Source organism: Sebastes umbrosus, chromosome 4, assembly GCF_015220745.1.
Source record: "Sebastes umbrosus isolate fSebUmb1 chromosome 4, fSebUmb1.pri, whole genome shotgun sequence".
NCBI lineage: Eukaryota > Metazoa > Chordata > Actinopteri > Perciformes > Sebastidae > Sebastes > Sebastes umbrosus.
Genome location: NC_051272.1, coordinates 9226154 through 9238805, shown reverse-complemented (window position 1 = coordinate 9238805; position 12652 = coordinate 9226154). Strand labels below are relative to the sequence as shown.

General features: G+C 40.8%; 2 protein-coding genes across 2 annotated transcripts; one reads left to right on the top strand and one right to left on the bottom strand.

Moving 5' to 3' along the window:
* Positions 1–481: 481 nt before the first annotated feature.
* On the bottom strand, positions 482–2240 carry LOC119487107 (kelch repeat and BTB domain-containing protein 13). The gene has a single exon (XM_037767762.1). It carries the CDS (start codon positions 1982–1984, stop codon positions 557–559), a length of 1428 nt encoding a protein of 475 aa, XP_037623690.1. The 5' UTR covers positions 1985–2240; the 3' UTR covers positions 482–556.
* A 3841-nt stretch (positions 2241–6081) lies between these two features.
* Positions 6082–11684, top strand: LOC119487619 (serine/threonine-protein kinase pim-3-like). The gene is made up of 6 exons (XM_037768654.1): positions 6082–6347; positions 7041–7150; positions 8500–8550; positions 9004–9367; positions 9767–9943; positions 10056–11684. Exons 1-6 carry the CDS (start codon positions 6275–6277, stop codon positions 10226–10228), a joined length of 948 nt encoding a protein of 315 aa, XP_037624582.1. The 5' UTR covers positions 6082–6274; the 3' UTR covers positions 10229–11684.
* The last annotated feature ends 968 nt before the right edge of the window (positions 11685–12652 follow it).

Genomic DNA, 12652 nt, shown 5'->3' with positions numbered 1-12652 from the left:
ATTAAACTGAACGTTCTGTTCGCAGGATCACTGAAATTAGTCGTCTTGGTCTGACCAGATTGTGGTGGTAATGGGCTGACCCTGATTTGCACGCAGCCCGGGAACACCAACACTGACTGTGATTACATTTGTGACATGGCCAACGGAGACGCATGTATGTGGTTGAGTGTTAACCAAAAATGTGTCACACTGCATCTGGATTTTATCTGTATACACTTGAAATGATGAGAGTAGAGAGGGTCTCTGTTGTGTCCAAGTCTGTTCCCCGTCAATTTGTGTTTCCCTTTACATTCACTTAAACACAACCTTACCGTCAACCCAACCACGAAGGGAAGTAATGCAAGAAACAATACTTAATTTTGTCACCATGTTCCCAGATCTCAGAAAATAGCTTGGTGAGAACATTACTATCGCTGAGAGAAATACAAAATAACAAAGACCCAAAGAAAATAATAAACAGGAATAGTTTAAATTTATTGGAGCACACAAGTAGAAAATACATGTCTGAGTATAAAAAGATGTTGATGTCCAATAAATCCCAGAGCAGGTGAAGCCGTTACTGCAGCATGAGAGCGTCTGGCAGCCGGAGCAGAAACGTCCACACAGATCCACTTCTGGGGAAACCCTTCATCTGCCGTCGGGGCTTCCAGGTTTTCCCGTTGACCGTGAACTCCAGAGTCATGCTCCTGTTGAGCGTGAGCACAGAGTCGCCTCTCACCACCGCCGTGAACAGCGAACCTTTGCTGTTGCCGAAGTGTCCGGGCAGAGACGACCACTGGCCCGAGCTCAGATTATAACAGTCTATGAGGCATCTCAGGAAGTCGTCAGACGGCCCGTTTCTCACGACGTACAGGTTGTCCCTGTGGCCGACCATGCTGTGTCCGTAGCTCTGGTGCCTGATCAGCGTGGTAACCAGCCGCCACTCGTCTTCCCTTGAGACGTACTCGTAGATCTCTGTGGTTTCCATCGGCCTCCATAAACACACAAATATCCTGCTCATGGCTTTGGTGCACGCTGCTCCCGCCGCCGGTCGAGGCAAGTGAGCAGCAAACCCCCACATCCCGGTCTTTACGTCGTATGTCTCCACAGATGACATCAACGTTCGCTCGTACTCTCCTCCGATGGCGTAAAGACGACCGTCTACACCCACGAGGCTGAGATTGTATCGCAGCTGTGCCGGACTGGAGATCCGGCTCCAGCTGTTGTTTTCGACGCTGTAGCAGAAAGAACAGTCGACGACTTGTTTGTGAAGTCCATGAACTCCTCCGACAATGTAAAGCTTGTTGTCTAAAACAGTCACTCCAGCCATGGAGGTGCTGGCCTCTAGCGGAAGATCTGTCAATACTTTCCAATTGTTACCAGTTTCATCCAGGTAGCAGACCGTCCTGGAGGCAGCGTGTACGGTTTCATCCACACCGCAGGTCACATGAGCGCCCACAGCCACGAAAACACTCGAGGTCAAAGATTCGACGTAGGAGATCAGGTTTGACGGTAAGGATTTCTTAACCTCCGCCTCTAGGTCGACGTACATGTTTCGGATGAACAGCGCAGCAACGTGGTAAAGATCCATGAGGCCGAAGGTTGCAGCGGTGTGATACATCAGCAAACAGTTGTCAGAGTCAATGAGGTTGATGAGATGCTTGGTGAGCAGCGCCACCTGCAGAAAAGCAGCACATTCGATGGCTTCAACGATGTCGTCGCCGTCCAGGTTGGGCTTCTCGCCGCGTAACACCGCCAAGGCGATAAGGAAACCTCGAGCATGCAGAGACTTGAGGTGGATTTCTTCCTGCCGACACTCCTTCATCCCTGAGCGATACAGAGCTCGGAAATAGTCGCAGCTTTGAACCAGAAGCATCTTCTCCTCAGAGAAATGAGTGTCTCCGACCACAATGGTCAATTTAGCTGAGGAACAGCATGGCAGATATCTTTCGTCTGCGCCGCCACAGCTGCTGCCGTCCTCCAAATCACTGCCCTGTGCTGACATTGCAATTCTCTGACGGTCAAGAAAATATCCTCCATGGAAATGAAACCAGAGGTGGAAGCGTTTCCAAAAGTCCTGGAGAGGAGCCGGAGAGACGTGACTCAGTACGAAGCAGCTTCACTCTCTGTTCTTTCACAGGTTTCAAAAATAGACGCAGATAAAAATAGAAGAGAGAACAAATGACCTGAGTCACATTCATGTCGTGGGCAACATGTGAACACAGAGCCAGTGATATCTGCTGCTGCAAACTTAAAGGATCAGTTCAACCAAAGCACAAAAACATATTTTCTCACTTGGCATCTAGGCATGACAATAGCTTGTTTGATTCACAGAGAGTTTTCGGAGAGTTTGCTTTTACCAAAATACAGTGGAGATGAAAAGAACGTTAAAAATATCTCAACAATATCCACGACTTTATTGGAAACATTTCTCACTGGAACTACTTTTGGTAAAAGAGTCTCAACGAAAACGATCCATATTTTACTACTACTAGTCAAAGCTGGAGGACACTCTCAGTATTCAGTATTTTATCTGCATATTTGGGCATTTAGTAACCTACAATTAAAAAATTAACACATGGCAGTTTTTATACCATTTTTAGACTCCATATATTTAAAGACAATTTATTTTTATTTTTTATTTGACTTTCAATTTTATTCCTTGTAGAGAGGAATTTGAAATGACGTAGAAAAGAAAACTTTTGAACAGTTACTAAACTCGAACACGAAATTTTTTTTGAAAAATCTCAATACTTTTACATTTGGGGGATATGTACTCAATTTCCGCAAAGTCCCGCCCCTTCCGGTGGACCACCATTGGTAGTCAACGACGAGAGACAAATCATTTTTTGACCCTGTTTGAATTGCACCATGAATCACACATATGATGTTCATCAATTTAAGAGATAATATTGCAAGTCAAGAAAGTCTCAGTTTGTTGACGTATCAGACTGTGAAAAATACGTAATTAGAGAGATGACACACCCAAAAGTCGCATAAATGACGTCTCTCTCTTTCTGAAACTACGATGCCTGTGTGTTTCCTACTGGGATGAACTCACACCAGCAACGGGTCTGATCCTTCTTATTCTTCCCGGATTATAAAAATACCAGGAGTCGCTGGATAAAACCCATCAGGTAAGATAACGTTTCATCTGTGCGTGGAACATAGCTCAGTTAGCACACTAGCTTGGGTTGGTGACGTTTATTGTGCGAGACGAGAGATGTAGTTCACTGAGCGGTTTCACACAAAACTAAATGATACTACGACAAACCTACAACAAAATGAGACTTTGACTTGCAAAATTATCTTTTAAATTGACAAACATCATATGTGTGATTTAAATGGGATACAAAAAAATTATTTGTGTCTCTCCATTGACTACCGTATATATTTTTTCTGAAATAAGGTCCCATGGGGTACTCTGGAAAGGACTTCGCCTCTCTATACATAGTATGTCAAATGCAGTATGCCAACCATACTAGGATGACCTGCTACAGCCGGTCAAATTTTGCAGTACGCAAGCCAGCATGCTTTTCTGGCTATTCTGACCATCACTCCTCTGCACAGCGGATGTATGAGCAAGAGGGTCAAAGTTCAAGTGCATCCCAATTGTACACATACTGCATGCCACAGTAAGTACTTTGTAAGGGCAGCTGCAGTACGTACTAAAAGTAAAAAGAAAAAGTATGCGATTTGGAACACACCCTATATCTTGTTTGTCTAATCTGTACATAAACTTTGTGTTGATTTTAGCGACCCCTGTGGACAACAGCGGTAGTGTTTCCGAGACCCTTTAGGAAACCTCTCATCTTACTGCAGCAGTGAGTGAACAGTGATGTGATTACAGGGATGTCTAAGCTCTGTGAGCTCAGATCAGTTTGAAGAACAACAGCAGCTTTTTGTTTGCGTCTTTACATCTGTTTTCTGTTGATCTGTCTCTTTACATTCACTTACAGTGAAGTGGAGGAGGGGCTGACCTACATTAGGGCTCTTTGGGACAGTAATACACCAGGTCATATGACCCGGCCGCTGCCTCCTCAGCTAAAACAATCCCACCGGCTCTTGCAGTTTATGAGCAGGCAGAGGGCATTCTGGGAAACGTTGCGCTGCTGCTTTGATCTATCCAATGAGCTGCAGGTGCTCCACTCGGTTACAGCACGACAAAAGAAGAAACAATGTCAGGGGATGAAATTATACGACTACACAGACAAATGCACTATAATACTGCAGAATGTTGTTACCACCAAGTAGAAATACAATATATTATGTGGAAAAAAAGGATGTAAATAAGTTTATTTCAATTGATAATCTATGTTTTTTTACAGCACATTTACCTGCCCAGCAGCAACCACCAGAAGGACACATTTAGAGGCTAGCTAGTGATCATAGTGGAGCATTTAGCAGCTAAAGAGACAGATATTTTCCTCAGAAGTTGGTTGAGACCAAAAATAGAGCTAAAAGAGAGAAAATATTGGACTTTCACACATCAGGTGACACAAACGTGGCTAAAAAATTAATGATCATGTTGCTCCGTAACTGCTGGATGTGTATATAAGCAACTGTTATGTTAACATATTAGCTTAAAATGTGATGATATTTTAACGTGGAGGTCAAAATTTGTTTCCCGGGCGCCCAAATGGCCAAAGAAAATTGTATCTTATTGCAGGTTTAAAGGACCAGTGTGTAACAATTAGGGGGATCTATTTGCAGAAATGGAATATAATATTAATAAGTGTGTTTTCTTTAGTGTATAATCACCTGATAATAAGAATTGTTTTGTTTTCGTTGCCTTAGAGACGTTTATATCTACATAGGGAGCGGGTCCTCTTCACAGAGTCCACCATGTCGCACTGCCATGTTTCTACAGCAACCCAGAACGGACAAACCAACCTCCATTAACTTTTCCTGCTCGGCTCGCCACTGGTTTTGGCACGTGACCTCGATGCTGCGGCTCCACCGCCCGATCTCTACTGTGCAGACTCTGGCTCCAAATTACGTAAAAAGCGCAAGATGGCAGTGCTCGTATCCGGGATATTTTGGCTTCACTTCTGTACAGTGGGAGGAAGTGGGGACATGTCATCCATCTTTATAGACAGTCTATGGTTTAAATATCATAATGAGCTCATGTGGAGTTGATCAGTGTGCAAGAGTTTGCATTGCATCTATTGTTATAAATATAATGCATGTGTGTAGAATTAGAAAAGTATTCAAATTGAAACAGGTGGATAAGTAACATAACCAAAGACAAAAAATGTATTAATGTATTACGAAAATGCCAGAAACTGTATATGCATGTGTTGATATATAAACAGTATCTGTAGCATACATTATTTTTTTAGTTAAAAAAGCCACGGAAGTATAATAAGTGGGAGTATGCAGGAGAACATGAGGGATAACGCAGACAACTGCGCAATAATATCATCACATTATCTCACATTTACCTTGTCTTATGCACTTTGGGTGTTTTTTGAAAGGCATTCTGGGAAATGTAGGAAACCACTGCAGATGAATCAGGCTGAGACACAGGGCAGTGGGTTCACCTGAATGTAAACAATGGGATTTTGTCATATACCTGTTATTAAATTCACTATTATTTAATTTCATTCATTGCATTTCAAAATGTATTTCGAACATGTAGAATATATACATACATATATATATACATATATATATGTATGTATATATATGTATATATACATATATATACATTAGTATAGTATAAGTATTAGTATTATAACACTTATTACAACTTTATATCATTGTCATTATTATTCTTATTTATAAAATTGTTTTAATTGTTTTATTATATGTGATTATTTTGAAGCATCTGTTCTCTTCCTTTCTGATGAGCTGCATCACTGCCGGAGTGATCCTGAATCATTGCGCCTAATCCTACTACGTAAAACTAGTCCACCTCTTTCCTCACTGTTTTATAGCTCCCTTTTGTGTTACCGACTTTAAATTCACTGTGAATCGATACTACTCGTCAAACCGGTTTTTACTCACGTGTTAGTTTGAGTATGAAATCGTAGGTTATGTAATGTTCAGCGGGGGGTGCGCAGGCGGAAGGATCTGATCTTTAGTAAATATGGGCACCGGCAGGCGGCGGAGCGGGAGGTAGAGTGGCGCGTTTCTCTGGATGCTGCTTAGACCGGCTGACTCTTCTCTTTGACCGGACTACCAGCGGATACTCACCGTGTTACCGTCTCATTTCGCGCCGTTAAGAAGAAGCGAGGACACGGCTGTTGTCTGTGGATTTATGTCTCGGCGTATCTTGATGTTTTGAAGCAGCATGCTGCTCACTAAGCTCGGCTCCTTCTCTCACATGTCGTCCAGTATGGATCTACCGGCGAAGCTGCATCAAGGTAACGTTAAGAATTAGCACTTTATTAAGTCGATTTTCATCATCTGAAAACCCAAATATATTCAATTTAACCTAGCCGATTGCTTCAGATTATCGTGTCCTCACACTTTAGAGCTTAAGATCAGCTAAAAATTGCTATTTTAACAGAAAAAATCCAAATAAGGCTTAAACTCGCACATTTTCAAACCACTCCTGGTTTATCTTTAGTGGATGCGTGCTGCTGCATGACCTTTAGATAATACAGTCTGGGGCCATTTTGAAAGCCAGGTGTTGGTGCCAAAATGTGTTATTATGTCGTAATAACATCTATATCCTCTTTGTTGAAACATTATGATTGTTTTTTTTTTACTTGAATCACATTGATAACATGGTTTAAATGGTTTGATATTGGAGATGATCCACCATTTTTAAACGTCTGGCACGAGAACAACAGGGGTCGTCTGAGGACATTGTGGGTTAATGTGGCTGCATGTATTCACTGCTTCTTTTTGGTGTATTTTCTGAGCAAATGTAGCATTTTTCTCGTATATTAAAGAGTAATTGTTAAGATAACAAAAACAACACGCAGAGGAATAAAACGCATGGTGTGTGTGTGGGGGGAGGGGGAGGGTATAGATTTTGGCGCAACATTTCACTCCAACCCTCCAAATCACATGTAAATCTTAATGTTTTTTTTCTTTTCTTTGTTTTTTAGCTAAAGCAGACAAGCAGCCCTTTGAGAAGCTGTACCGGCTGGGTTCGGTGCTCGGCAGCGGAGGATTCGGCACGGTTTACTCGGCGGTCCGCCTCGCCGACGGGCTGCCGGTAAGAGAAAAGCGCGGAGAGCTGCTTTGTTTTGGTCTCAGCAGCACATGGCCGCGGCTAACCAGCAGCAGCAAGCTGCACACTGCAACCAGCGGCGCTTCCGGGCTCTGCCTTCAAAATAAAAGCCGCACATAACTATTCAAAATGTAATCCTAAAGGGAGATTAGTATTTAATACTCTTATCAACATGGGAGTGGATACAGATTGATTGAGTGATTTATAGATAGATAGAAGATGTACTTTATTGATCCCAAATTGGGAAATTATTTTGTTACAGCAGCAGCTTATCCAAGCAATGCGCAGTAAATATACACTAAATATACATATCAACACCAGAGATAATATCTATAGTATACACAATATAAATAATATATTAGAATACACTATCTACCTTTTAACATGCACTATCTGCAACCATCTTGGACTCTAACCACTGGCGCACTTTACACTTACTTTACACTATACATCCTATTTACCACTTTATAGACTGCACATATGTACATATTACATTTATTAATTGCACATTCTACATTTATTTATTTATTTATTGACGGACTGCACACACTATGCTCACCCATTCACTCTGTATCTTTTATATCTCTATCGTTTTTATAATTTTTGTATACCTTTACCTCTCCTGTGTTTCACTCTGTTTGCTGATGTTGCTGCTTTGATACCTGAATTTCTGTCCGGGGATTAATAAAGGTTCATCTTATCTTATCTTAGATAGATAGATGTACTTTATTGATCCCAAAATTGTGAAATTATTGTGTTACAGCAGCAGCTTCTCCAAGCAATGCACAGTAACGGTACATAAAATGTACTATATATCCATACTTTTTGGAAAATCTCTCTATTATATATTTGTTTGTTGACTTTTACAGCACTTGCTATTATTTTTATTTTCTCTTAATATGTTATGCACCAAAATACCAAGGCAAATTCCTTGTATGTGAAAACCTACTTGGCAATACGTTTTGACTTTGTGCTTTTATTTTGAAGGCAGTGTCTATTCCCTGTACTTCCTGTTTCACTATTGCAGTTGTCTAGCTTAGTTCTGCCTGGCATGTGGTCTTTGTTTTCACAAAGAAACGTGGTCTATGAAGCTTTACTCTCTTCTTATTTTGAAAAATAATCTTGCTACTTTGCATTATACTCTTTGGGGAACAGAAAGTGGTTACATGTTTGATAATATTTTCATGAAATAACCCCAAACTGGAGGGAAAATCCTGTTAATACATTATAAAAGCTCTTTATGTGTTTTTACATAATTTATTCTACCCTTTTATATTGTATGTTATATATAACTGTATGGAGGCTGTGCTAATGGTGTTTATTTTTACATGCAGGTGGCGGTGAAACATGTGTGCAGGGACAGAGTGACTGAGTGGGGCTCTCTGGTGAGATTTTACCTGCAGATTAACTGTTTTATACAACTTCCTGTCAGATTGATAACCACTTCAGCTGCTATATTTGTTAGTTAATCCTTAAACTAAAAAGGCAGTCTCATTGAGATCAAGATCATTTATCAACAGAAGCCTGTGTACAAGGAAAAAAACATTGACAAAACAATTAAAACACACTATTTACATACACAATAGACAATATTAATATTATTATATTATATTAATGAGTTATGAATAGATAAGGAACAAGACTAGGCCCTTGTGGGACACATTTACTAACCTTAAGAGCACTTGATTTGAAACAGTTTGAAATGAATGATAATGTACAGCATTATGTGCATATACATTACATCAGGTTTTTGCATGTATTCATTGTTGTTATCTGTCAACAATATGAAATGTATTATAATTCATGGACAGAGAGTTGATGATATATTTCTCTCTCAGTGCGGCGCGGTGGTTCCTCTGGAGATCGTGCTGTTGAAGAAGGTGGGCGGGGCGTTTAGTGGCGTGGTGCGGCTGTTGGACTGGTGGGAACGGGCGGACGGCTGGCTGATGGTGATGGAGCGTCCCGAGTCGGGGCAGGACCTGTTTGATTACATCACAGAGCGCGGCGCGCTGGACGAGGCGGCGGCGTGCGGCATCTTCCTCCAGGTGCTGGAGGCGGTGCGTCACTGCTACACCTGCGGCGTCGTCCACCGAGACATCAAGGACGAGAACCTGCTAGTGGACCTGAGGACCGGACAGATCAAACTCATCGACTTCGGCTCAGGGGCCCTCCTCAAAGACGCCGCCTACACCGAGTTCGATGGTGAGTCTGATCATCTGATAGAATCTAAGAGCTGCTTCGGCAGTTACTGGTGCAGTCGTCATGGCAACAGCAAATTCAAAGAAGATAAAGGAGGGGATTTTTCCCGTTTGGTTTGGCTATTTAAATTTAGAATCTTGAAGATCTCCGCTTCCTTCACTTTGGCGGCACCCATGGCGAGAATATGGATTTCACCTCCCATCTGTGCAATGTCGCCAGACATGCCCAGTTCGTAATCCTGCCAATGTAAGCGCTTTCATTAGCGATGATCAGTCACTTCCTGCCTGACATGATGTTGTTGTCATGACGACTGCAACAGCATTAAAGATCCTCATCAGACTGTTTCATATTATCGAATAGATAAAATAGCTAACGCCCCCTTCCTCTTCTTTCTCCCTCCAGGTACACGGGTGTACAGTCCTCCGGAGTGGATTCGGTTCCGCCGGTACCACGGTCGCTCGGCCACCGTCTGGTCTCTTGGCGTGCTGCTATACGACATGGTGTGTGGGGACATCCCCTTCGAACAGGACGAGGAGATCCTGAGAGGACGGGTCTACTTCAGACGCAAAATCTCCTCAGGTCAGTCCGAGCGTGACGAGTCCACTCTGCTCAGATCACAGGATCAGGTTTCAGATTGGAAGCTCTGAACGAGAGATGTGTTAATGTTCATCTCTTCACTTTTCTGTCACAGATTGCCAGCAGCTGATTGGCTGGTGTCTGAGCCAGCAGCCGTCTGAGCGGCCGACACTGGAGCAGATCCTCCTCCACCCCTGGGTGACCGGCAGCGACGGGAAGCACACAGACAGCGATGGCATCACATTCCACACCATCACAGCTGACTCCTCCTCCTCCTCCAGCCAGTAGAGCCTCTAATTGGTCAACGCGAGGCTGCCTTGGAGGAAGTAGCATTGACTTGATTGACAGCTGCCTCCTGGTGGGGTTTGAATGTCCTCGTGCGTCTGGCGTTGTCGCTGCGAGGAAGCGTTTTCTGGTGACGGGAGCGAGTCGTGGACACGGTTCAGGATGACTCTGTGTTGCTCCACAGCGCTCCCTCCTGTTCACAGAAGATGGAGCTGCTCTTTTTAGAGCCTCAACACCTGTCGGGTGTTCTTGTTTGTTTGAGTGCCTTGAATTTGAAAGCTGCTATGGGCGACGTGTTGCAGATCAGGAGTTGATCTGGAGGTGTGGAGGGTTCTTCAGAGGTTCCTTTAGTTCAGATAATAAAGTTCTAACATAAAATATATGTGGTTAAATCAAAGAAGAATCCTGTTCTTTTCCAAGGAAAATGTTTTTTGTATAGAGTGATTTTGATCTTCTCATCTGACAGCAAGAAAATGAATAACAGGATTTCCCAAAAACATCTCCATAATTTTAAAGAACGTTTCCCTGTCCTCTGAGGAACCACCTTCCACCCGCCAAAACACAGCCCACCCACCCTGTGATGTCAGCAAAGAGACGGGCGAAGACCCCTCACTTGCTGACGTGAAACACATTCAACACACACACCTCTGTAGACTCGGGAGTCTCAGTTCTGATACCAAAACATGACTTTTTGATACTTTTACTCTGCTGAGTATAAACGTTTTCTTCATGTAGCAAACATATCACATACTTCAGTGTTTACTTTTGTCAGATTACAAACAGGCGAGGACTTTTCCTGATTAAAATACAGGCTAAAAGTAACAAAATTATGATTTTAAATCCAGAATTATCTGATAAAAGAAGTAAGTCCGACAGTTCTCTCTGGTAGCTGACGTCCTGACCCTCTTGAAGCAAAACTTTATTTTTTTACAGTCGAGGTTCATCAAGACAGTTGGTTGTTTTCTTTGTTCAAGCAAGGCTGGTTTTTTGGATGTCTGTTGATACGATACCCGAGTTTCAGTATTGATTCCACAACGATATCTCATCACTGTCTGAAAACATAATGTCCTCCATCTTCCCTCTCCCTCGGTCTCTGAGTGTAAAATGCACAGTCAATGCAAATATTCAGTTTTGTATTTTGAATACACTATTTGTTTTTTTTTTTTTAGATTTTTTTAAAATATATTTTCTACTTGCTATGTTGTATTTATTTAGTAGTAGAGACATTTCTCCTCCTTTGATTGTTTAACTTTTCTAAAATGTTTTTAATTTTTGTATTTTTTTTTTTTTTAATTCTTCCTGAAAACAAGAATAAAATCAGGTTCAAGTTTGAGTTTTAACAAATTCCTCAGATGCTTATTTCATTTGGTGGTTTTTGCTGTTGTATACAATTGTGACAGGAATAAAGAAAATATTTTTTTCATGGAAATCTTTCGAATTAAACCTGTTTGAATATAAACTGATTTTCTGTGTGGTGTCTTTGCTCTTTTAAGACGCTTTTCTTTATACAAACCTCATTACTTAAAAAATGACCTCAGATTTGCATTATTTTCTCCAAACCTCCTTTCTATTGATCCAGGGAGTCATTAATAAAGGAGGAAAAAACATTAATTTCACATTATGTTTAAGACCACCTTGAACAGCCACTTAATTTTGTGACCATTTATTTAATAATATTAAGAATCTAGGGAGACAAAATTGACATAATTACTTGTCAAAATTCTTTAATTCTCATTTCAAGGGTTTATCAAGAAGGTTCATAGTCTTCTATTAAGGAAACAAACGTTGAAATTCCAGAGTAACTTTAATTTAAATCGGAAACATGACTCAGTACTTTTAAGTCTTGAATTGAAGGTAATCAGTGTGATTTCATGTAATAAGACTTTGGCTAAATATATTGGGTCATCTCACATTTATAACCATTTAATAATCCTTTAAACAGTGCATAGAAAAACACACTAAACCTCACTTTTAATTTTCATATAATGGAGAAATGGACACATATCTTCAATCTTACTGGTTCATAGTGTGTTAATACTAAATAATTGAGATCGAGACAGCAGAACTTTTTTAAATCTATTTTTAAAATCCAATCTGATTTACAATATGAATTAATTATTTCCACCTGCATTTTTTAATTAAGTATTTTCGTTTAAAAAAGTATGTTTCTGTATATTTTTTATTTTGTTTGTTTCTTTATTCGCACAGAAAAATAAAAATATCCTTTTACTTGTACCTATTAATTGACATCAGTGATATTTTCTGTGATCTTCCCTCAGGGTGTTTTTAACATGGTTGTTTCTATAAAAGCAGTTTTTGAGACAGCAGAACTTTTTAAAATCTATTTTTAAAATACAATCCGATTTCCAATATGCATTTATTATTTCCACGTTTATTTTGGTTTAAGTTATTTGGTTTAAAATAAAA